Source organism: Pipistrellus kuhlii, unplaced genomic scaffold (genome assembly GCF_014108245.1).
Source record: "Pipistrellus kuhlii isolate mPipKuh1 unplaced genomic scaffold, mPipKuh1.p scaffold_m20_p_15, whole genome shotgun sequence".
Lineage (NCBI taxonomy): Eukaryota > Metazoa > Chordata > Mammalia > Chiroptera > Vespertilionidae > Pipistrellus > Pipistrellus kuhlii.
The window spans coordinates 32372087-32398506 of record NW_023425460.1 but is presented as its reverse complement, the minus strand read 5'-3'; the positions used below and the strand labels follow the sequence as shown (position 1 = coordinate 32398506).

The 26420-nt window shown below is 36.3% G+C and overlaps 1 protein-coding gene across 28 annotated transcripts in view; it reads right to left on the bottom strand.

Moving 5' to 3' along the window:
- BTRC (beta-transducin repeat containing E3 ubiquitin protein ligase) overlaps positions 1-26420 on the bottom strand; it is a 150595-nt gene that overhangs the window by 55571 nt on the left and 68604 nt on the right. For 11 of the 28 annotated variants that reach the window (XR_006741714.1, XM_036437881.2, XM_045582020.1 and 8 more), the window contains 2 exons: positions 19953-20030; positions 3756-3845 (listed from right to left, as the gene is read on the bottom strand). The exons of 2 other annotated variants lie outside the window; for them this stretch is intronic. Coding sequence is in view for 25 of the 26 variants with exons in the window: in XM_036437881.2 (XP_036293774.1) it covers positions 3756-3845; positions 19953-20030 (168 nt within the window). In the remaining variant the exon portion in view is untranslated. 15 more of the 28 variants (XM_036437875.2, XM_036437879.2, XM_036437884.1 and 12 more) reach the window with 7 other exon arrangements.

The window sequence follows — 26420 nt, the reverse complement described above, 5'->3', positions numbered from 1 at the left end:
AGTTACAAACAGATTATTAGTCTCAAGTAAAAAACAATAACAACAAACAACAACAACTATAATATAGAACACATCTACAAAGGACTCCTGAAGTGGTTTATTTTCCAAACATAGAGGCAGTACTTCTTCCTACCTGGACAGAAATCTAGATAGATATGTTCAAACAACTAAATTTTAACTGTGTATGTGTGTAGAAGGGTAAATTAGGGAAATACCTGAAATCAAACTTTTTAGTAATATTTTTTAAAAGTTCAATTAAACACAAAGGATCAGTGTTCTTCATTTTTCCAGTTAATTTTCTTTATCAATTAAAAAGCATCATGAAGCTTGACAATTAGGTACAATGTAATTATTGATTTTAAACACTAAATTGGCAGTCAGTAATGACTGTCCATTTAAAGGTACAATAAATTCAAAGCTCATCATGTTCCAATAACAAATTTCATAAAATACAGGGTTATAATTATTAAGAAGGAAAGCTTTGGAAGATAATAAGACATTTCAGTGCCTCCAAATATTACTTGGATTAAGTTGTACTGATAAAATGACCCCTCCTCCATTTTTATTTTTAAACTAGAGCCTGATGCACGAAATTTGTGCAAGAATAGGCCTTCCTTCCCCTGGCTGCTGGCACGTTTCCCTTTGGCACCGGGGATCCGGGCTTCCCTGTGGCTGCCGGCAGGCACCTGGGACCTGGGTTTCTCTCGCAGCCCTGGCTTTGTCTGGAAGGTTGTCCAGAAGGATGTCTGGTCTAATTAGCATATTATGCTTTTATTATTATAGGTCTTTTTTAGGCATCATTCTTCAAGTTAAGAGATTCAGAAGATTATTATTAACCTAGGGTGACTATAGTTTGTTTTACAAATTTGTGGGGGCATTTTGTATTGTAACTAGGGCCAATGAGTCTCTTTCCATAGACCTATTGTAAAACACTTATTGTAAGATATTTCCAGCAATGAGGAATCCTATACGATGCGCTATAAGGGGTCCGAACATAACAACATTGCTATTTTTAAGGGAATAACTGGTAGTAAAGTTTTCTCTAAAACTCATATCAACAGTTTTTAATAGTAAGGTTTTAGACTTTAATTACCATCTCCACCTAAACGAAAGTCACTCCTACCAGAATTGACTGCTTTGAACTAGAGCCCAAAATGGATGGTCTCACTGTATTATAGTTGCTCTCACATAGAGATGGCTGGACATTCAAGGCCACTTTGGAGTACAATCTGAATCAACAGACACTTGTACCAACTTAAAAACCATGCAGCCATATCAAGTATAGCAGATGAAACTATTCAGTTAAGGGCTAAAGGTGAAGAACAGGAAATAGGGACAAGCTTGCAGACCTACAAAAATAGTACCAAGTCATTATTTTTCAAAAGTCAAGCAATAAATGAGGCCAGCAGAAATAGTACAGAATCATGATATCCTATAACATGTAAGTGAAAAAGGGAAAATTCTTCCCCTATTTCCATGTTGTTGGTACCTCACTGAAGGCTGTTGCAAAAAGAATAGAATTCAGCCACATGTTCTTATTTGCCATTGATCAATAGTTTATTTAGCTCAATTTGAAGAAATAAACCAGAAGACAGCCTATGGGCCAATAAAAGGAATAATAAGCCTTAGCTGGTTTGGCTCAGTAGATAGAGCGTCGGCCTGCAGAGTGAAAGGTCCCAGGTTCGATTCCGGTCAAGGGCACATGCCTAGGTTGTGGGCATGATTTCTAGTGTGGGGTGTGCAGGAGGCAGCCAATGATTTTCTCTCATCACTGATGTTTCTATCTCTCCCTTCCTCTCTTTGAAATCAATAATTTATATATATAGGACCAGAAAGTTAGGTGGGTTCCAATAGAAAATGATAAAATCATTATGCAGGCGTCTTCAAACTACGGCCCGTGGGCCACATGCGGCCCGCAGAGGAGTCTGATCCGGCCCGCCAAGTTTTTTGGGCAGTGAGCGCAGCCGAGGTGTTACAGTAGGAATTAGTAGTTCATATAGTCCGGCCTTCCAGCTCTCTGAGGGACCGTGATCTGGCCCCCACTTTAAAAAGTTTGAGGACCCCTGAATTAGGGTATTTAAGAAATCAATGAAAGGATATAGATGTCAGAATAATGTTAAAATAAGCAAGAATGGGATGAGAGGGCCACCATCTGGGAGCAAAGGAAACAGACTGATGAGCAGCAATGAGCAAACTTAATTCCTCACCCAAGAGCACAGAAGAAATTATGTCATTGTGCCAGATGCCAGAAGATTTCTAACCATGCACCACTTAAGTAGAGTGGGAGAGAAAAAACACATACACCACATCATACAGACACTCAACAAAATAACTACATAGTTTTAGAGATCCTGGTTTACAAAGTATGGAGAAAACAAAAAGGACAGATGTTCTGTTGGCCAGCTCTCAATGAAACTCATTAAAATTGTCACCTTGTCCTCGGATCGGTGCTCATGTTAAGATTTTACCTTGGTTAGCCAGAAGTCACCCACTTGAGATAAAACTGAGAGCAGTGTGGCCAAAAAGGAGATAGACTATTTTTAAAGGCTCAAATAATTGGTCCCCCATCTCAATGTTCAAATGCTAAGTAAAAAATTCGATCAATTAGCACTTGCTGGCTGTTACTAAGTGACTGAAACATGAAATATGTAAATATAATTTATAATATTCATATTTTACAGTAAGTCATTAAGACATTCTAGTTTAAGAAACACTTAAATGACTATCTTTTTAAACTATAATTTTAAGTAAATTCTGACATTTCTTATATGGATCATTTCCATTGATTATATTTTCCATTATATATTTTCAGTTGACAAAAATACTTCATGTTTTAAGAAATAAAATAAAAATAATAAAAAATATTGCTGTCATTTGATTTTTGTAGCAAAGGATGATACCAGCCTTAGCTCTAATAATAACAGTAAGTAATTAAGAGCCTAATTATATAATATAATAGATTAAACTTAAAGTAGTTAAAATTGGAAATGTTGTAACAGTGACAAAACAGTTATTGAAGGCAGTAAGTTTGCAGATATGCAAAGTAAAAGTCTAGAAACAAAGCCCATACTGGAATTTTACTTATTCTTGGAATCATCAAAATGGATGATATCTAAATTTAGGTCAAAGCTCCTGAGTAGTTAAAGATACTTAGAAAATTTTGAGTCATAGTTATATGATTATTAGATTGTAAAATCTCTAATATGTAAGATTATTTTTTTGTATCTATTTTACAGATATGGCACACATTTATACATAAGAGGTAGCTCATATGCGTGATTTAAATATACTTGTCCATGCAGATCAAGATCACCAAAAGGAATATTTCTACAATTAAGCCATTTAATAAATAACAATAATGATATAATAATTGGATTTTCTATAGCATATTTCACAATCCTTGCAATGGTGTACATTATTCTTAATTACACTAGAAGCCATGAACAAACATAAAAATAATTTGTATAATTTCTTACATAAAACTTTACTTTTTTGTTACAATCCATAGCTAGTGTAAGCAACAAATATGATTTAGACTGAAGTGTGACCAGTATACATAATCAAAAAATTATGTTGCAATTAAAGAGCTGGAGATTCCAACTTGTAATCTAATTTGGATAAAATGCTCGCTATATTCTCTTAAAAATATATTAGTAAAATCCGGTAATAAGCTTTATAGCAATAATGAGTGAAGACCTCTATAGATAATGCATTGTTATGAAGTAGTATAATATATATTGAATAATATTACTTACTTTGGCCACACAATTTTCAGTCTTCATAGCAGTGCTTGCTAGACATACTGTTTCTTGGTTTAAGCAGAGTCTGGCACAGCTGTTATAAGTCTGTAAAGAGAGGTGTGGGTTTTTTTGAAACAGGTTTAATATTTCATATACAGTTTTTAAATTCTGCCCTATTTCTCAAAATCAATACACAAATAGATCCTATATGTAAATTCCAGATTTATGAGTACTGAGAGACAAGAAAGACAGGGGAAAACCCAGGAGAATCATTGATGTCCCCATAACAAGTATGTGAGCAGCAGTGGTTAACTATATGTATGAAAGGTAGGGGTGTTAGTTATTGAAAAATGGGCAAAGGACTTGTGAATAGATATTTCTCCAAAGAAGAAATACAAATGGCCAGCAAGCACATGAAAAGATAGATGGTCAACATCACTAATAATTAGGGCAATGCAAAGCAAAACTATAATAAGATACCACTTCATACTTATTAGGATAAATATTAGTAAAACAACAACAAAACAAAAACAAAAACCCACAGAAAACAAGAGTGGGCAAGGATGTGGAGAAATTGGAACCATTATGCACTCACTGTTAATGGAAATGTAAAATGGTACAGCACTGTGGAAAACAGTATGGTGTTAAACAATTAAAAATAGAATTACCATATGATCCAATAATATCACTTTTGGGAATATACCCCAAAGAATTAAAATAATTCTGAAGATACTAGTATACTGTATTTGTATGTAGTGCTCATAACAGGATTATAATCACAATAGCTAAAATGTGGAAGCAGCCCCATTGTACATTGATAGGTTATACCTTAACCATCAAGGGATAAGCAAAATGTGGTATATATACATAATGAAATACTATTAAGCCTTAAAAAGTATGGGAAATTATGACACAGCCTATATAATAAAAGAGTAATATGCAAATAGACCAAATGGCAGAACAACTTAACAACCAATCAAAGAGTAATATGCTAATGATATGCTAAGGCTGCTCACTATGATGTGCACTGACCACCAAGGGGCAGATGGCTGGTGAGTGCTACTGCAGCAGTGCCAGCCTCTCCTGATCAGGACTGATTAGGTGCAAGCCCACAGCAGGCACAGTGGGGCTAGGATGAGCAGGAGTGCAGGCAGCGTTGGACTGTGAGTTTCGGCCAGATCCCTGCAGGCCACCCAGAGAGACCCCACCTGTGCACGAATTCGTGCACCAGGCCTCTAGTATTATATAACATGGATGAATCTTGAGGACATTATGCTAAGTGAAATAAGTCCATTACAAAAGTATAAATACTATACAGTTCCATTTTTAGAGATTTAAAGTAGTCAAAATCATAAAGAGACAAAAGTAGAATAGTGGTTGCCAGGACCTGGGAGAAGAGGGAAGAGAGGCCGAAACCAGTTTGGCTCAATGGATAGAGCGTTGGCTTGGGGACTGAAGGGTCCCGGGTTCGATTCCGGTCAAGGGCATGTACCTTGGTTGCGGGCATATCCCCAGTAGGGGGTGTGCAAGAGGCAGCTGATCGACGACTCTCTCCTATCGATGTTTCTAGCTCGCGCGCTCTCTCTCTCTCTCTCTCTCTCTCTCTCTCTCTCTCTCTCTCTCTCCCTTCCTCTTTGTACAAAATCAATAAAATATATTAAAAAAAAAAGAGGGAAGAGGGGACTTATTGTTTAACAGGTACAGAGTTTCAATTTTACAAGGTGAAAAAAGTATGGTGATGGATGGTGGTGATGGATACACAAAATGTAAATGTATTTAATATCACTGAACTGTACATTTTAAAATGACTAACATGGTAAATGTTATATTACATGTATTTACCACAATTAAAAAGAAAATTGGTTGTACTTTATGGTAAGCAAACATTATTAACAACTGGCCAATATATTAATAAAAATATTTCCCCCCTTTTTTTTATGTTGTTACTGATGGTACAAATCACAGTCCTTAAATTTTAGCATGCATCAGAATAATCTGGTGATGATTGTTAAAACACAGATTACTTGGCCCCATCCCCAGGGCTTCTGAAAATTTGCATTATTAACAAGTTCCCAGTTGATGTTAATGCCACTAGTCTAGGAACACTCTGAAAACTACTGGAATAAATGTGTGTGTTGAAGTTAAAGAGAAAAATCTGGAGATTGATTTCTTATGTGAATGTCTTATATAACTACAGAACATTTATCAAAACTAAGGAATTAACAAGGTATAATATAAGAAAAATCTTGAGTTTCTCCACTTTTCTCACTAATGCCCCTTTTCTATTTGGAATCCAACCCAAGATTCCACATTGCATTCAGTTGTCATATTTCCTTAACCTCCTCTAATCGGTTACAATTTCTCATCTTTCATGACTCCGTCTTATCTAAAGAGTACTGACTAATTAATCTATGGAACATCCCTCAGTTAAGGTCTCATGTTTTCTCCTGATCAGATTGAGGTTACACATTACTAGGAAGGAAAGCACAGAGGTGGTGTGCCTGTCTCAATATATCAAGTCAGGAGATATGTTGATGAATATTTCTAGTGATGTTAGCCTTGATCACTTGCCTAAGATTGTATCTGCCAAGAATCCCAATTGTAAGCTTATTTTTTTCTTCCTTCAAAAATTACTAAATATTGGGGGAAATACTTTGAGACTATGCAAATATTATTTTCTGCTTCAGCTTTGCTCGCTAATTTTAGCATCCATTGCTAGAGCTTGCATCTATGGTGATTTTTACTGTGGTGTTTGTTCTATTGGTAATTTAAAAATTTCTCCCTTTCCTTCTACATTTATTAGCTGGAATTTTTCTGTAAGGAAGACCTATGACTTCTTTGCCAATTTACTTACATATTTATTCATTTATTTATATCAGCAATGGTTGCATAGGTATCCTATATAATAAAGAGTTAATATGCAAATGTTTGTTACGCAGTGACGTGTAATGACCTATCACTAGGGGGGCGGGGCAGCAAACTACAAGTGGGGAAGTACTACAGGAGGGCAGGGCAGCAAGCTACAAGCAGCAGAGAGCTACAGCGGCAGTGAGCTACTTGCGTATGGATTCATGCATAGGGCCACTCGTTTTAAATAATTCATTTTTGGTCAATTATCATTCTTTGGAAAGAGAATAGATTGACAAAAATAAAATATAAAGAAACAGAAAAAATATTATAAAATTGATTTTCAGTTAAACAAGTTAAATTTTTAAAAAGGTATCCACTTAACTGTTGTAGTCTTAAATTATTTAACTTGAAATTATTTCAAAACATTTTTTTAAAGAATCAACTAGATCATTTGACATTAGTATATAGGACCTCTGGTATATTTATATTTTAGGATCAGGGTTCAATACTTCTTTTGCAACTATTAATACCACAAACATTTACTATTCCTATACAGACAACATATAATTTTAAAAACTAAACTGTGTTTTAAAAAGACATTTATGCAATAATTTGTATATACTGAATAAAATAAAACTTTAAGCCAAAAAATTCTGGCTCCAACAATGGTAGAAATGTTTTGTTTAAATTAACCCTCTTGATATAATAATTATAAACCATGGAAAAATATTTTAAAATAGCTACATTAAAGGCAGGAGGTTGACCTAAAGTAGGCAGAAACTGGGGAGAGGAGTGGACTGACCTTGAAAGAGGATAACCACTCTGGTGAAATCCATGTTTATGTGCTTTTCCCTAAGGGTACTACTACTCATTAGTCTATTTGGTGCAGGGTGACTAAAATTCAACTAGAAAGTCACAGTCTATTGGCTTGAGATGTCAGAGGATAGAGTTCAGGGCTACCATAGTGGCTGGAAAATGAGAAGAGAAATCATAGAAAATAGAAAGAGCCATGGGTAGGGAAGCAGCATCAAAACATTCATACATGTTCCTTCAAATCCATGGCTAACCCCAAGCTACATGCATGAGTGGGAGACTCCAAGCATTCCAATGGAAAGTAACATCTGGAAGACTGAAAGACCTAAGCAGAGATTCTAGCTGCTGCTCATGAGGGGAGACAGAGTTTATAATTACATTCCTACTCAGTTAGAGAGGCTTAATGAGCACCTCAAACTTTCCACTGAAAACTCAGAAAACCCCACATTGAGACTAAAAAAATAAATCTTAGGATTAAAAGATCTTCCTTAGGACTAAGGGCAAAATCAAAATACATCTAATGGACACAAAAATCAGACTCTATGAAGTTGAAATTACCAGCCAGAAAATTAATCAGAGGGAGATAAAAGAATCCATAGTCTCTGCTATGTACTATTTATAATGTCCATTATATAATAAAAAAAACTTACATATATGAGGAGCAGATAAATGGGACCCATAGTCAAGAGAAAAAGGAACAAACAGAATATGACCATGAGAGGACCTAGTTGTAGAAATCAGTACATAAAGGCTCTACAGAAGTTGTAATAAATACGTTCAACAACTTGCCGAGACCGGTTTGGCTCAGTGGATAGAGTGTCAGCCTGCGGACTGAAAGGTCCCGGGTTCGATTCCGGTCAAGGGCATGTACCTTGGTTGCGGGCACATCCCCAGCAGTGGGTGTGCAAGAGGCAGCTGGTCAATGTTTCTCTCTCATCGACGTTTCTAACTCTATCCCTCTCAATTCCTCTCTGTGTAAAATCAATAATATATATATATATATATATATATTTTAAAAATACGTTCAACAACTTAAATGAGAAATATGATTACAATGAAAAATTTGAGATGAAAATTTTCATCAGAAAAAATAAAACCTGAAATGAACCAAATAAAAATTCTATAATTGAAAAGTACATTACCTAAAATTAAAAATTTACTGGATGAGTTTAAAAGCAGACTGGAGATGGCAGAAGAAAAGGTCTATGAAATTAAAGACTGATCAATTGAAATGATCTAAACTGAAGAACAGGGAGAGAAAAAGAAAAAAAAAAAAATAAACAGAATCTCAGTCATCTGTTGGGCAATTTTCAATAGTCTAACAACGTATATTCACTTGGAGACCCAGAAAAAAGGTGAGAATGGGGCAGAAAAAAAATTATAAAAATATGACCAAATATTTCTCTAACTTGGTGAACACCATTGGCTTACTGATCTAAGATCAGCAAACCTCAGAGATTAAAAACAAAGAAAATATAACTTAGATCCAACATAGTAAAAACTGCTGACAACCACAAAGATAAAATCTTGAAGCAGCCAAAGGAAAAAGGGGATTCTGCATACATGAAAGCACATAAATCGTGGTAGACTTTTCACCATAAACAAGGAGGGCTACTAGATAAAGAACAACATTTTTAAAGTGCTGAAAGGAAAAATCTCAAACCAGGTTTCTTTTTAAATAAATTTCATAGAGGAAGGAAGATGAAGAGAGAAAGAGAGAAATATCAATGATGAGAAAGAATCATTGATCAGCTGCCTCCTGCATGCCCCCTACTGGGATTGAACCCGAAACCATGCATGTGCCCTTGACCGGAATCAAACCTGGGACCCTTCAGTACGCAGGCCGATGCTCTATCCACTTAGCCAAACTGACTAGGTCTCATGTTTCTTACTATTAGAAAAAATAATTACAAATATAAAAAGGAAAAAAATCTAGAATAAATTGTGGTGTTAGATTAGAATTAGAGGCATTAATGTGAACTCATGGTTTTAAAAAATATTAATATATCATAGTAGTAGCCCTGCACAGGAATCTGTACACCAGTAGCTCTCTGCCTTGCTGCTCCATGCCTGCTGCCCAGAGGCTCTCTGTGGCCCAGAGGCCCATCCACAGCTGGGCACGAAATGCTTGCCTCATTGCTATGGCAACGAAACAAGCATTCTGCCAGGCCGCTCATGCTGCCCACTCTCAGTGGCCACCCCCTGGGACTGGGGGACTCCAGCGGAGCTGAGAGGGCTGGGCGCCACCATCTTGTGGCTATGGGCACTGCCATCTTTGTGATGGAGTGATGGTTAATTTGCATATTGCCCTTTTATTGGATAGGATATGTAAAATAAAGTTAATGTTTCAATCTTGGCTTCTCACTAAAAAGAAACATAGTGCTTGCCCAAGCAATGGCTGAACCCAGGATTGAACAGGGAAAATACAAGATGAATCTGGAAATATTCAAGGAATAATGGAGATATGTCAGGGAAGAAGCATCAAAGCATGGAATAATCTGAGTATTAAAATAAATGAACAGGTTGCAAAGTGTTATACATTTCTTAAAATATACAAATTATCCAAACTGACATAAGAAACAAAATTTTAATAGCACGAAATCTTTTCTAAAAATTGAAGTTGTTATTAAAAGTCATTCCACACAAATTTTGAAATATTTAAATTTTTCACCACAAGAAAACACACAGAACTACTGGCCTAAATGCTTCCACTGGCTAATTCTATTAAATATTAAGAAAGAAATAATATCAGGATCATACACAAACATTTTTAGAAAATGGAGGAGCAGGGGAAGACTTCCCAACTCAACTCTACACCAAAATCTGACACCCCTACTGCCCCCCAAAAGAAAGCTATATATTTCTCATGAACACAGACACAAAAATTCTTACTGAAGTCAATTAATGTAATTCACCATATTAACAGAATAAAAGGGAGGAAAGCACTTGATAAAATTAAACATTCATTCATAATTTCAATAAAACCACAGCAAGGTAGAAATAAAAGGGAACTTTTACTCAAAAGGAAACTCAATCCCATTAAAGAAATCTAAAAAAAAAATTCAACTAACATCAGAGTCAATGTCTCTCTAAGAGTGGGAACAAGGCAAAGATGTCCTCTTATTCAACATTCAAATAAAGAAAAAGAAATAAAATACCTATAAGTTGGAAAAGAAATGAAATCGTCTACATAACAGGAGACAAGGTTGACAATCAAAGATCAACTGTATCTGTAATAAGGAACAAGCAGAATGAAAACAACTTACAATGGCACTGAAAATCTTTTGCTAAATTGATTCTAAAATTTAAATATAAGTGCAAAGTATCTAAATAGCCAAAATAATAAAAATATGGAAGATTCACACTACCCAATTTTAAGATAATATGGAAGCTAAAATAGTCAAGACAGTGTTATACACAGTTTAGACAAGACCACTGCAGGCCTCACTCTACATAGCATCTGTCAGCAACAAGGTAACTTTTCCCCAAAAATATTTTTGATCTGCCATTGGATGAATCCACAGATGCAGAACCTGTGAGTATGGAGGGCTGACTCTATTTGCTATAAGAGCAGAAACCTCTAAATACAGAGGATCCTGCCCTGGCCAGTGTGGCTCAGCTGGTTGGAAAGTCATCTCATGAACTAGATAGAGGGTTACTGGTTCAATTCCAGTCAGGGTTCAATCTCTATTTGGATGTTTCTTTCTCAACTCTCAATTTTACTTTTTCTTTTTCTCTCTCTTTCTCTCCCTCTTCTTCTCCTTGTGCTTCTCCCTCTGCCTCTCCCTCCCCTCTTCTCTTCCTCCCTCCACTTCTCAAAATCAATGAGCACATCTTTGGATGAATATTTAATAAAACAAAAACAGAGGAACCTGAAGTCATCCTCTATATCACTCATGGACTTGAAGTAGGAGTAAGTCAGAGCCTCAGTGGCTGTCATCCTTTGCTCTGCATCCAACAGCAGCCTCTTTCTAGGAGGTTCAGAAATAAGATGTCTATAGACAAGTATATAGGCTTTTCAACTATGGTGCCAAGACAACTGGATAAAAAAGCATGGGGATGTTTTCATCTTTGTTATTACAAGCAAAATGAAGTTAATTGCAAAAATAAAAAGTAGAAAGCATGGGGGAAATAATGAATCCCAAATTTACTTCACAACAAAATTAATTTGAGTTGGACCATAGACTTAAAGATAAAAGCTAAAATTTGCAAAGCTTCTAGAAGAATATATTCAGTCATAGGGTAAGAACTGGTAGGTGGACTTCATTAAAAAATTAGAAACTTATCAAAAACATTATGAATAAACAGGCAAGACACAGACTGTGAGAAAATATTCAGAACACATCTAGCACTCGATATAGTTTAGTTCCGCAACTCAATAAGACAGACAAACCAATTTGTTCAAGTGGCAAACAACTTAAGATACATCACAAAAGAAAATATGTGAATAGCCAATAAGCACATAAAAATTATTCAATACGTGATCACTGAAAAGGCTTTATAAGAACATTCATAGCCGAAACCGGTTTGGCTCAGTGGTAGAGAGTCGGTCTGCGGACTGAAAGGTCCCGGATTCGATTCCGGTCAGGGGCATGTACGTTGGTTGCGGGCACATCCCCGGTAGGGGGTGTGCAAGAGGCAGCTGGTCGATGTTTCTCTCTCATTGACGTTTCTAGCTCTCTCTCTCTCTCTCTCTCTCTCTCTCTCTCTCTCTCTCTCTCTCCCTTCCTCTCTGTAAAAAATCAATAAAATATATTTTAAAAAAAAGAACATTCATAGCAACTTCATTTATAAAAATGGAAATTGTCCATCAAAAGAATAAAAAATAAACTGTACTATACTTATTTAATGGAAATACTATATAACAAGAGAATAAATTACTGCTATACATAGCAGCAAAGATGAATCACATATATACTTAGTAAACCGGACCCCAAAAAAGTATATTATTACATGAAATTCTAGGAAAGGCAAAACTAATCTATGGGTTTGGGGAAGTTGTCTGGGAAGGAGACCCAGGAAACTTTCCTGGGTAGTGAGTGTTCTATAGCATGACTGGAGTAGTGGTTACATGGTGGATAGACTTGTCAAAAATTAATTGACTTATGCAATTAATATTTACATAATTTACTGTATGAAAATTTTATTTCAATAAAAATATAAAAATAATCAGTTAAAGTTTTAGGGGAATAATACCATAGGTTTATCCAGTTAATTAATGAAAATATTATGCTATACTTTGGGGGGCGGGAGTAACAGCAGATAGAAAACTGATTAGTTTTCCTACAAAATTCATTTTCCCCTTAGAAATGAGCATATCACACTCAGGGGAAATTTAGATAGATTCAGGAAACCTATTCTAGGTTTATAGAAGTTTCCAGAATAAGGCTATATATGGGTTTTTATTTTCTAGACATCCTATCTGTAAAATGGGTATATGACCTTGTTTAGCTCCCAAGGAAGTTACATAGATTAGTAAAGTAAAACTTGTCACAGTCCTTAGATCACTTTGGCATAAGAAGGCTAAAAAATTCAGTATTTTACACTCACTATTTTACTATTGTAAGGCTCCCTCCAGGCTATAATTAAACGAGTGAGTGTAATAGCCACAAGCAAGATAGGTTCTGTCCCCATGCAACATTTGAAAAGGTAGCCTCACCGCTGAACCAGAGGCAGAGGGTTTTGCATTGGAGTACTTTAATATGTTTTTATATTGCATATAAGGCACATAAGCGTAAACCAGTAAGATGCCTTGCTGAAAACTACCTTTGTGAAAGCAGGCTGTAATTCTGAACAAGTTTTCAATTTTCAGACTGCTGCTAGGGTAAAACATTTTAAAGAGTTTAATTTTTTACAACGGATTCAATGACATAGGATTATCTAACAAAGTAATGGCTAATCAATAGGAGGTTTAGTTGTCAGGTGAAACATATAACACACTAAAAGGGATTGATTGCTAGACTTCTCCTTATTTACTAGAAGGTATATATTTAAAATGACACAAACTTGTTACTAGGCTGCATTCTTTTAACCTTGCAAAAAGCTGCTTAAGAAATCTGTTCAGCAGCCCTATAGCAAAACAAGATATAGTATAATGAAAATGGCTAGTGATTGGGGGGTGGGGAAGAGGGGGACAGGGACTATCAGATATATGGTAACATCAAATCAAGTCCCCAGCAAGAATATGGGTCAGAAAAGGCAAACTATTATACAAAGCGACATCTATGAAAGCTGGAATTAGGCTTTAAAAATGTCACCCAGATCTACTGAATCTCATCCAATAGATGCAAAGCTCTATCTGGTCTCATTCCATGTTGCTCTCAGGGCAGATTTTTAAGGGTTTGTACAACTGGGCACAATAGGCTACCCTCCCATCCCATTTTCTTTTCTTTTTAATGGTACAGCCAGATTTAGCACTCAGCACAAAATGAATTGGACCCATATGAACTTCAATCAGCATATAAGCTGTTTCCTTTATAATTTATTCACAATATCTCAAGTCTCTATATGAAAATACAATTTTTATGGTCATTGCAACCCAGGAGTTCAATAATATTTTTTCTACTAAGGCACTGATTATATAATTTATCAAAGCATGATTACACTGAAATAAAACAAAACACCAACCCCCTATATAGTTTTCCTCCCTCAAAGTAATTTTAAGAAAGCTGATTATTAAATTGCTGCTTTTTAAAGAAGGGTTTTTGGAGCTAGACACAAATTGCCAAACCATATATTTTAAAAAAAAAAAGTTATTAGACTCTGAAGGATTTAGCCAAAGTGGGAAGTTAAATAAACAAATCACTTCATCAGACTTGGAAAGATCACTTTTGTCTTACTTAAGAGACCTACATTAATTACCTTTAAGGTCTTTTACATGAACTGTTTAAAATAAATACAATTGATTTATTTATTTCAAATGAGGTGTTTCTTCCAAAGTATTAAATAATGTCTACAAATGCAAAAGCATTTTTATAAATAGGTAATTAAAACAGATGACTAAAATTAAGTCAAGCTGCAAAACATTACCCAGGATGCACTGTGATTTTTTTTTAATAAACATCTCAGGCAATTTTTCCCCATCCAAAGCCCAAAGCACCTCAGGAAAAAAAACAAAAACAAAAAAACGGAGGTAGGAAGTTTCACAGGGGGAAAAACACATATATAATGAAATAATGCCAAACCCCAAACTAAAGTATTTACAAGATAGTCCCTTAAGCACAGTTTGTCACATTACAATTACACCTTGCCTACTGCCAAGTCAAATGCTTACTATTGCCACTAGGGGGAGAAATGTCTTAACACAAAGCAACTGGCAGATAGAGAATGGGTTTTCTTGAGCAATTATCAGAACAAAGCTCCCTTGGCTGTGTGTACCTTCTAATTACTCAACACAATTAAAATGACTAACCTAAAACAAATAGAAAAAAACCCCTGCCTGCCTGATATCAGGGACTTCATTAAACCTTTCCCTCATCAATCAAATCAGAAAGAAGGGAATGAAATCATATACAAGCATTACAGAGCTATTACAGGAAGTAAATCGGTGAGTTTGTTTTTTAAAGAAAGAAAAGAAGTGGCTCTCTTGAAAAAAGAAATGTCATGGTATTCACCCATCTGGATGCTGCTTGAAAACAAATTGTTCTCTAAAGAGCAGAAATACAGTATGTTTTCTCTCAGTTCACTGGCTTATGAATTACTTTTTGTTGTTGTTGTTGTTTTGTTAATACACACTATAATGTCATTTTCTGTGTCAGTGATGTACTTTATCCTCCTATTCATCCAACTGTACAAAGGAGCTCTGCCAATCACTTCCATCTTATGCTGGATGTTTTCACTTTAAGTTCTTCTCTGCTTTTTTTGTGGGATCTCCTCCAAGTAAAGTTTAGAACATAGTAATTTGGGGAGGGGGTGTGATAGGCAAGGGAAACAGCTACTTACTCCTTTAAAGACTTATGTAGTTCCTTTGATAAGGCCCAGTCATTAACAGAAGATGACAACAGAGTCATTTTTCTTTTAGCTGACAATTGTGACATTTTTCCAACAGTGTGCAAGGTGTTGAAAACCTGGCAGCTGTTACCTCCTGGGATGAAGATACTTTTTTATCCTCCCTTGACAGTTTAACTCAGTGGGTCAGCACCTTTAAAGACTGCAAAGTATCCTTGAAGAGGATGGAAGCTTGAATTACTGCTCCCTCCCTAATCAATGTAAACCCTCACTGCAGGTGAAGTCTCCATCTATAGAGGTGCATGGGGGAGGAAAATGTAATGCCCTGAGCCAGATGGTTTTTATCTTGTTTTGAAAGAATAAAGGAACAAGCTAACAAGGGAGACAGCTACTTTGTTAGCTTCTTGGCCTCTCTCATGGCTTTGCATCCCCAGGGTTCCAGCTACACAAGAGAAAGAATACAGAAAAACGTAAACACTTAAAGAAATATAACTAGAGGGCTGGCATCATGCTGCTTTCAAAGCATTGAGAGAGCTCTACTCAATGCTTTATTTATCACTGCCCACGTTCTCAGGATGGTAAGTGGACACATACACAAAGGGAATGGGGGGCGGGGAAGGATTAGACAGAGGTCACAATTTACTCAATTACAAGAAAGGCAGGGCTGACAGATCCTATTAGCACCAATGTGAAGCAAAGAAGGAGTTGCATGTTGTAAGGCTACATTTTTAAAAAGTAATGAGCACTTTCATGTATCCTCCCAGGCCTTTGCCCTTGTTTGCAGATATGAATAAAAGCTATAAAAACAGTTGCTATGGTTTCCTTGGCTTCACATTTTAGGAATAAAAATAGGGGGGGAGGCAGTGTTGCTATTTTGTACATCCTTTAAGTAAAAGTTCACACTTTACTTAGTGCCAAGAGATAAAATTATTCTGAAACTTAGGAAATTAAAAAGATACAATGCTTTTCCCTGCCTCACACATCTCTCTCCCCAACTCTGCTGCCTTCTGATGTTGGAAATGAAATGGAAAAGCAGGTACAAAAAATGAGTGGTGCAGAAAGCAGTGTCTCCTGACTTTCTCCTTCAATATTTTCTTTTTCTGCTAATGTCTTTTGTCAGGTTTTGGAATTATGATTATGGCGGCCTCACAATCAAGCCAAGAAGTGTTCTATTCTTCTCTATATTTTGAAAGGTTTGTAAAAGATTGGTATTATTTATTCCTTAAATGTTTGATAGAATTCACCAGTGAAACCATATGGGCCTTTTGATAGTTAATTAAATTTCTTTCACAGACATGGGGCTATTCCAATTTTGTTTCACCTTGTGCTGGTTTCAGCAAATTGTATTTTTTAAGGAATTTGCCCATTTCATCTAAGTTGCCAAATTTTTGGTTTAAAGTTGTTTATTCTATTATTCTTTTAATGTCTGTAAGATCTGTAATAACCCCCTTTTCAGCTCCTGCAAGAATTAAATAACTCCAGATTAACACATAGTGGTCATATTGTATCAACAATGGTAAAATCATACTTTAGAATAATATATGTAAACTATAAAATTAGTTTAAAATATTACTAAACTTGTTAGGATGTAACTGAGCATTTTAAAATCAACGGTGAAAGAGTTCCTGAAATCCCATTAAAAATATCTGCAAAAGAATTTCACATGAAGGGATTGGCCTACAAGCAAATTCTACTTACATCTGTACTATGGAAGAGGCAGCCTTAGCTCCTTTTTTTCTACATAATTTTACTAACGCAGGAGTGGGGATAACACAAGCAAATGACACTTCATTATTGTCATACGCAATAGAAAAAAGAGAGTTTAAACAGCTTATATAGTATGGCCTGTATTTTAAAAAATCAACAGTCGGGTAATCAAGTTCAGGGCAGTCTTGGACAGCTGCCCTGTGACCCACTTCTATTGACCCCTGATATTCATCACTCTTCCCTAAGATTGAGAGGGCAAGCTCCTAGGGAGTGACCACCACAATAGACAGACACAAGCCAACAGTAATCTGGTTCGAGCAAAAAACCAGATGGCACTGCAATAAATTTACAAATCTGCATTCATGGGGCTGTTAAAACACCCAGAAGCTAAAAGACTCCGAGGGCCCCAGGAGGATCTCCTACTTCCCTGTTTCTAAAGGCCATTTCTCTTTCCAAGAACACTGAGTTCATGCTCTTCACAAAGAGAATGGAGATAAAAACCCTTTACAAAGAAAGGGGGTGGGGAGAGCCTCATGACCTAAATAATCTCCAGAGCTGACAGTATCAGAAAAATCATTTTGGAGCACTAGGAGGGAGAAAAAGACAAAAATGGCTAAATTAAAGTATAGTGAACCTGCTAAAAAAGCAATGAAAACAAAACAACACTACATTTCTTTCAATATTGCACACAACAGATCTTGAAAGTAGAAAATGATTTAATATTGTATGCATTTATTTTTTAAATGAATAGATTAGTCCCATGTGTGACCTGCTGGTCCATCTGTATGTGCTGGACTTAATAGGCACGATTCTCTCTCTTGCTTCAGTTTGAAGTATGAGAGAGATAAATTTAGTTTAATTTTCAACAGATCAGCCTATCCATTTTCCAAATGGACCATCTGGATCAGCCTATTAAAATTAATTTATAACTTTGCAGAGTGAAAATTCGTTTGTTAGCTTAAATAAAGTTGCCAAAACTTTCTGTCATGTCATTGTTTGCTGACAGTTGTTTATCTCCAAATTTATCTTATTCAATATTGCTCTAAATATTGAATATTGTTATTTATTTATATTTACAGATCAGGTGTTTATCTCTAAATATGGGTGTAACATACAGCAAATAAAATAAAAAATGAGTGTCACAGTTTCAAGTACCTTTCCCCTAAATTAACACTGTATACAAACTGGAGTCAGAGGGCAAAAGTAGGAACATTTCGGCAACAGAGATCTGGGTTTCAAATCACTGACTAGCTAAATAAGCCATCCTATTTCTTTAAGCCTCCATTTTCTTTATCAATCAATAAGAAATCATAACTATTAATAACAACTTTACAGCATTATTATGAGAATTAAATGAAATAAGTATGAGGTTCATAGTGGTTACTCAATAAATATTAATCTCCTTTTTCCTAGAATAATGCCATAAATGCAAGTAAGTTAAAATTATTCTTATTAGACTTCTGATGATCATCTTGTCCAATGTTATATTACCTATTCTCTGACAACACTGTAAGAATTTGTTTTTGTTGCCATTGGGAGATTGAAGATGTCAGAAGTTGCTGCTTCAGGCAGTTGAGAAAACAAATATTTTTTTACCAGGTTTTTTTTTTAACATTTTACTCTTTTTAAAAAAGCACTATGGAATTGAACTTTCAATGTGTTATATGTGGAGAGTGTGAGGACAGTGGTGAGTAAAAAAGTTTTTGTTTTTTTTTACTATCATCAATAATGGCCTTTATTCCTAGAAAAGGCAAAACAAATACTGATCAGATTAGAGGGAGCTAACTCACTATAGGCAGATTTCCTTCTGATTATTAATTTTTTTAATGTATGGAGAATCTTAAAGGGAAATAAAGTTTAAAGGCAAATATTATGCTATCTATCAATACATTTAAGAAGCATTTCAAATTATTTTTCCTAAAAAAGAAATCTTTCCTTTGATTTTGTTTTCACTACTGGAAGCAACTGTATTCCTAAATTGGTGGCTATCACCACACCAACTTCAAAGTACGCTTAGTACTATATAGTTCTAATCCTCATCTGAGGATATACCCCATTTCCCCGAAATTAAGACAGTGTCTTATATTAATTTTTGCTCCCAAAGATGCGCCAGGTCTTATTTTCAGGGGATGTCTTATTTTTCCATGAAGAAGAATACAGTACACATTTATTGTTAAATGAAAATAAAGAAAATTTATTACCTGTATACGGTACGGTAGTACGGTAGTTGTCAACACAAACCAGACAAACTGTGAATCCTACAGTATCAAGAATTTACTCATTTATTCAATGACAATCATGTCATCATCTTCTGGAACATCATCATAACAATCCAATTCCTGAATTTCCTGGTGAATTTCTTGTGACTCCATTTCTTTCAGAATCAGTGGGCCAAATCTCTCATGTTTAGCCTAGGGGGGACCTTATTTTCAGGGGGATGCCTTATATTTCACTCAGAAGGAAACCTGTAAGTAGGTCTTATTTTCGGGGAAACATGGTATTTATTGGTTTTAGAAAGAGAAGGGAAAGGGAGAGGGGAGGAGAAGGGATAGGGAGAGGGTGAGAGACAGAAAGAAGTAGAGAGAGAGGGAGAAACATTGATGTGAGAGAGAAACGTTGACTGGCTGCCTCCTGTAACCCTGGCCCAGGATGGAACCTGCAGACTTCTTGGTGTATGGGATGACACCCCTACCAACAGAGCTACACAGTAGGGATATCTAGGATATTTTTTAAAGATTGGGAGTCAATGTTACCTGATTGAAATTGGTGGCTATCACCACACCAACTTCAACGTACTCTTAATTTAAGCTCCCATGCTTAATGAATGGCAAATTAAGGGTTTCCTGTCTTTTGTTTAGTTGTGGATAACCTTTTAAGTAAGACTGAATTTCATACCTGTCTAAGTGAATTCTTCTCTGGTATTATCTTCCTAGGGGGTTCGCCATTATTACAGTCTTCTCTCTCTGAGGAATTCTGCGAAAGAAAGTAAGCTTTAATTCACTTCTCATTATCTTCAGTCTTATTCTGTGGGAGTAAACTAAATTACATTTCTAATTCTGTAAGCTAGATACCATGTATACTTATGCATTTGTTTATTTGAAGATTTATATACATTCAGACATACACTTATGTAAAGGAAATCATATGCCCATGTATATAAATATGTATGTTGGGGTCTAGGTGAAAAGTATTTTATATATATTTAAGCACTGTCCAGCAGATCATATTCATTAGAAGTCTGGTTTATTACTCTTTGAAAATGTAGGTTGACACTGGGCACAAGTAAACTCCAGTCTACACTTAGCTCACATAAATTTAAACCATCGCTGTTAACTTCATTTGTAAAAAGTTTTAAACTATAGTAAACATTTGGTAGGTACAAGTTCTCAAAGTCTGGACCCTAAAAAGCAATTCTTTCTCTTCCTTCTCACTTCAGATTTGATTTTCTTTATTAAAAACAGCATAGTACTTAGCTCAAAACAATTTAGCTAGTAGTTTAGGATCAGAGTCCATTCTTGCTACTATCAACTCAAATATCAGCTAGAAGACCCTAAAATGTCAATGAAATTTTTAAATACTTAAAAAGAAGGGGGTAAAAGATAGTTCACTTGACAAGTTTAGAATTCTAAATGTCAACAATGTGAAAACAATCCATGGGAAAAATATTTGCAAATAATATATCTGGTAAAGGATCAATATCCTAAATACGTATAGAAACTGTAAAACTCAACCAGCAATAACTAACAACACAATTAAAAAAGGACTTGAACAGACATTTCCCTAAAAAAGATATACAAATGGCCAAAAAGCACATGAAAAGATGTTCAACATCACTAATCATTTTGGAAATGCAAATCAAAACTACAAGGAAATATCACCTCACAAAACTACAAGGCTACTATCAAATAAAGAAAAACAGAATGGTGAGGATGTTGAAAAATTGGAACTCTTACACATTGTTGGTATATAAACTGGTACTTTTTTCGGAAATATACTGCTATGGAAAACAATATGGTGATTCCTCAGAAGTTAAAAGTAGAGTAACCATATGATCCAACAATACTATTTTTGGGGTATATATATCCTTAAAAACTGAAAACAGAGTCTTGAAGAAATATTTGTACATTCGTGTTCATAGCAGCATTATTCACAATAGCTAAAATATGGAAGCAACCCAAATATCCATGGATGGATGAAGGAATAAGCAAAATGTGGTATACATACATGATGAAATAGTATTCAGCCTTAAAAGGGAAGGAGATTCTGACACATACTATAACATGGATGAACCTTGAGAACATTATACTAAGCCAGTCACAAAGAAGATAAATATTGTATGATTAGACTTATATGAGATACTTAGAATAGTCAAAATCATAGAGACAAAAAGTAGAAATGATGGTTGTCAGGGACTGGAAGAAGGGGTGAATAGACAATTATTTAATTATAGAAAATTTCAATTTTACAAAGTAAAAAAATGTTATGAAGATGTATGGGTGCCAGAAACTATTTCCAGCATGTCATAACTGCCAAGAGTTTCATCAAAAGGGTGATGGAACTTGGAGACTCAAGGGCAAAGGTCAATTTGTATAAAGGCATACCTAGTCTTACTACAAAATAAAGGCAAGACACTCCACCAGCCAAAGATTATGGCTTGTTTTACAGAGATACTCACTATTATGGTGGCCTATAATCAAATCCACAATATGTTTGAAGTATGCCTATACTCACTTTATTGCAACAGCCTGGAATTGAAACTGCAATATCTTCAAGTATGCCTGTCTTAAACTTGTTTTTTTTTAAAGTATAGATCACTGTTTTAAATACTAAAATTAAATGTCTTACATAATAAAAACTTAAGCCAGTATTCAATTATAACTGTACTCAATTAAGCCAGTATTCAATTATAACTGTATTCAATTAAGCCAGTATTCAATTATAAACTTATAATTTACAAGTAACTATTCCCTAGATCATGAAGTTGTACCTTTCTTTAAGTAAAATACCTATTCAGATAATCAAAACCTGTTTAATTCAATGTAAGAGCCCATATTTCAAAATGAATTATGTTTTGTTAAAATGTCATTATAATAAAGTTGGAAGTCTAATTACTTTTTGGTGAAAATTTGTTATACTAAAGATAGTAACCTGAGCTAACAGGATGGGTAGTAACAATTTAGCCGATATCCACAGTTTTATTTCTCCTCACCCTTTATTTTATCTTATTTTGACACACAACTACTTCTTCTTCTTTTTTTTTTTTTAAATATATTTTATTGATTTTTTACAGAAAGGAAGGGAGAGGGATAGAAAGCCAGAAACATCAATGAGAGAGAGACATCGACCAGCTGCCTCCTGCACACCCCCCACCGGGGATGTGCCTGCAACCAAGGTACATGCCCTCAACCGGAATCGAATCCGGGACTCCTCAATCCACAGGCAGACGCTCTATCCACTGAGCCAAACCGGTTTTAGCTTGACACATAACTTCTAAGCAGGTATCCTATATAATAAAAGCTTAGCTGAAACCAGTATGGCTCAATGGATAGAGCGTCGGCTTGGGGACTGAAAGGTCCCGGGTTCGATTCCGGTCAAGGGCATGTACCTTGGTTGCGGGCATATCCCCAGTAGGGGGTGTGTGTGCAAGAGGCAGCTGACCAATGACTCTCTCTCATCGATGTTTCTAACTCTCTATCTCTCTCCCTTCCTCTCTGTACAAAATCAATAAAATATATTAAAAAAATTTAAAAAAGCCTAATATGCTAAGTGTCCAGTTGTTTGTTCAACCAATCAAAGTGTAATATGCTAATGACTAGAGGCCTGGTGCATGAAATTTGTGCACGGGAGGAGAGGTGTCCCTCAGTCCAACCTGCACCCTCTCCAATCTGGGGAGCCCTCAGGGGTGTCCAACTACCAGTTGGATATCCCTCTAGTAATCTGGGACCTCTAGCTCCTAACCGCTCACCTGCCTTAGCCATTCTGCTGCCTAACTGTTCTCCCCTGCTGGCCTGATCCCTCTAACTGCCCTCCCCTGCTGGCCTGGTCACCCCTAACTGCCCTCCCCTGCCAACCTGTTCACCCCTATTAACTTTTTTAAAAAATCTTATCCCCTTCACATACAACTGTATTTGACTTCCTTATTGGCTTCTCCCTCACACAATTTTTCTCTCTCCATTCTGTAACACTTTTTCCTACTGTCATTTATAAACCTTTCTTTTCTCCTTATTTCCTACTCTGTTTCATCTTCCTTCTTCCCATCTTTCTCCTACCCTCCCTCCCTGCCTACATTCCTTTTTTCCTTTATCTTTACCCTTCCCTCCTTCCCCTTTTCCTTCTTCCCACCTTTTTTTTTCCACTTCCTCCCTCAGACTTGCTTTGCTCCCTCCCCCATTTCTTCCTTCTTCCCATTCTCCTTTTAAGCTCTACCGGCTCCCTTTAAAACCTTCCTTCCCTCCCTCTTTCTCTCTCATCCTACCTTTCCCATACATTCTTCTCCATTTACTTTCACTTTTAATATCTATTCATCTATCTGCCTAATTATTCACTAATATTTATCTTTTTTCTTTTCTGACTCCTACTTTTAAAATCTGTCTCCAGTACACAACTATACTTGATTTTCATTATAGCTCCTACAGTTCTCTCATACATCCTCTTTCCTTCTTTAACTCTGCTCTCTACTGACTCCTTTATAAAGACCTTGAGGAGAGGGTTGGTGGCATCTCTGGGCAGAGTGCTCTCAGACGAGACATGAGTGTAGGGCGCATGCACTTGGGAGGTGTCCGGCTGCCAGTTTAGGCCCAATCCTGTAGCAGTGCTTGAAGCAGCAGGAGGCTGGGGATAAGCCCAAGCCGGGCAGCACCCAGCTTGGCTCTCAGGGCTCTCTCAACCTCTCCTTAGCACTGCTACCACGGCTGTGCTTGCCAGCCATGAGCCTGGCTTCCGACTGAGTGGTGCTCCCGCTGTGGGAACACACTGACCACTAGGGGGCATCTCCTATATTGAGCATCTGCCCCTGGTGATCAGTGCGCATCATAGTAACTAGTCGTTCCAGTTGTTCTGGGGTCGTTTAGATTTTTATATATATACTAGAGGCTTGGTGCATGAAAATTCGTGCACTTGGGATGGGTGGGTTCTTTAGCCTGGCCTGCGCCCTCTTGTAGTCCAGGACCCCTTGGGGTACATCTACCTGCTGGCTCAGGCCTGCTTCCTGGGGGATCGGGCCTAAGTTGGCTGTCAGGCATCCCTTTGGCAGCCTGGGAGCCCTCAGAGGATGTCCAAATAATGGCTTAGGCCTGCTCCCCTGGAAAATGGACCTAAGCCGTTAGTCAACTTTAGCACTGCCAGGGAGGCAGCAGAGGCTCCTGCCACCGCTGCTGCACTGGCCAGCTATGAGCCAGCTCCTGCATTGAGCGTCTGCCCCCCGGTGGTCAGTGAGCTTCATAGCGACTGGTCGTTCCACCATTACGGTCAATTTGCATATTATCCTTTTATTATATATGATGGTGATGATAGATCTTGCTATGTTACTATGCTACTTTTCCCACTAATTCCCCATCCTACATTGTAAGTTCTTTTAAGGCAGGAACAGCTTCTTTTTCATCTTTCTTTTCCAGTTTCTCAGCACAAAGCTTGAGAATATAATGTAAGTTTTAAAATGTTTGTTGGATTAAATACTATTGATAGATTAATCTTTCTTAAATACCACTACCATCATAGTGGCCCTTTTCTCCTCAAAAATTTTTAGTGGCTTTTGGTATCTATAAAATCAGCCTATGGACTGAAGCGTCATGGGTTCAATTCTGCTTAAGGTCACATGCTTGGGTTGTGGGCTCCATCCCCAGTAGGGGGTGGGCAGGAGGCAGCCATTCAATGATTCTCATCATTGATGTTTCTACCATGTTTCCAAAAAATAAGACATCCTCCGAAAATAAGACCTACTTTCAGGTTTCCTTCTGAGTGAAATATAAGGCATCCCCCAAAAATAAGCCCCCCCCCCCAGGCTAAACATGAGAGATTTGGTCCACTGATTCTGAAAGAAATGGAGTCACAAGAAATTCACCAGGAAATTTCAGGAATTGGATTGTTATGATGATGTTCCAGAAGATGATGACATGATTGTCATTGAATAAATGAGTAAATTCTTGATACTGTAGGATTCACAGTTTGTCTGGTTTGTGTTGACAACTACCATACTACCGTACCGTATACAGGTAATAAATTTTCTTTATTTTCATTTAACAATAAATGTGTACTGTATTCTTCTTCATGGAAAAATAAGACATCCCCTGAAAATAAGACCTAGTGCATCTTTGGGAGCAAAAATTAATGTAAGACACTGCCTTATTTTCAGGGAAACAGGGTAGATAATAACGACTTAAAAAATAATAGAAACCCTATACCACACTGTCTAGCTAGCTTTAAAAATGATTTTTATAGCAGAGAAACTTCAAACAACCCAACTACAGTCCTACCATACCACCACTTATAATGCCAGTATAAGAGCATGAGTTAGCAAGAGTTAGCATGAGTTAGCAAGCTCCTGCTTTAAATAAAGTGTTTCTTTTTTGCAAACCAAAGTTTTATAGAAACTTAGCCACTTAATTCATGTCTTTTATTTATGGCTGCTTTCACATTACAATGGTAGAAATTAGTGGCATGACAGAGATCCTATGGCCCATAAAGCCTCAAATGTTTATTATCTGGTTCTTTATGGATAAAGTTTTCAGACTCTGGATCAAGAAGGAAAAGTTATTCTATAGATAAGCAAAGTATTACTAGGTAACTTTTCAGAGCCTAGAATAAGAAGTTAGAGAGGGTCTGAAAGTAGCAAACAGCAGTTTCATGACTGGGGCAATATTCTCCATGATCTAGTAAGTGGCTTATTTACTGTTTTCAGTTATCTATTTGAACACATACTCCTGATGACATGGATAATTAAGAGCTGATTATATAATCAAATGAAAAACTAAACTAATTTACACAGTGACAAAAAGTCAAGCCACTCAAAATGGCTTATAATAATCTTTGAGTAAGCATTTTGCTTAAGGTTGGATGGTGCACCAGAGCCTCAGCCTGTTTGAACAGACATCTATTATAAATGAAATAACTAGCTCTCAAACTAAAAGTAACATTCTCCACCTATCAACATTTTTCATTGGGAGAATTCAAAGGACTCTGTAACCAGGGAAATTATATCATTTTAGCCAAGCAGGTAAATTGTGGTAAATTATAACTCAGATTATAAACACATTTTTAAAATTGAATCATTTGTTCATTATCATTTTAAATGAAAACCCACATGAAAAAAAAGCCTTGAGACCAATTTCTAATAGCTAGTTGTAAACATCATAGAGTGGGCTTTGA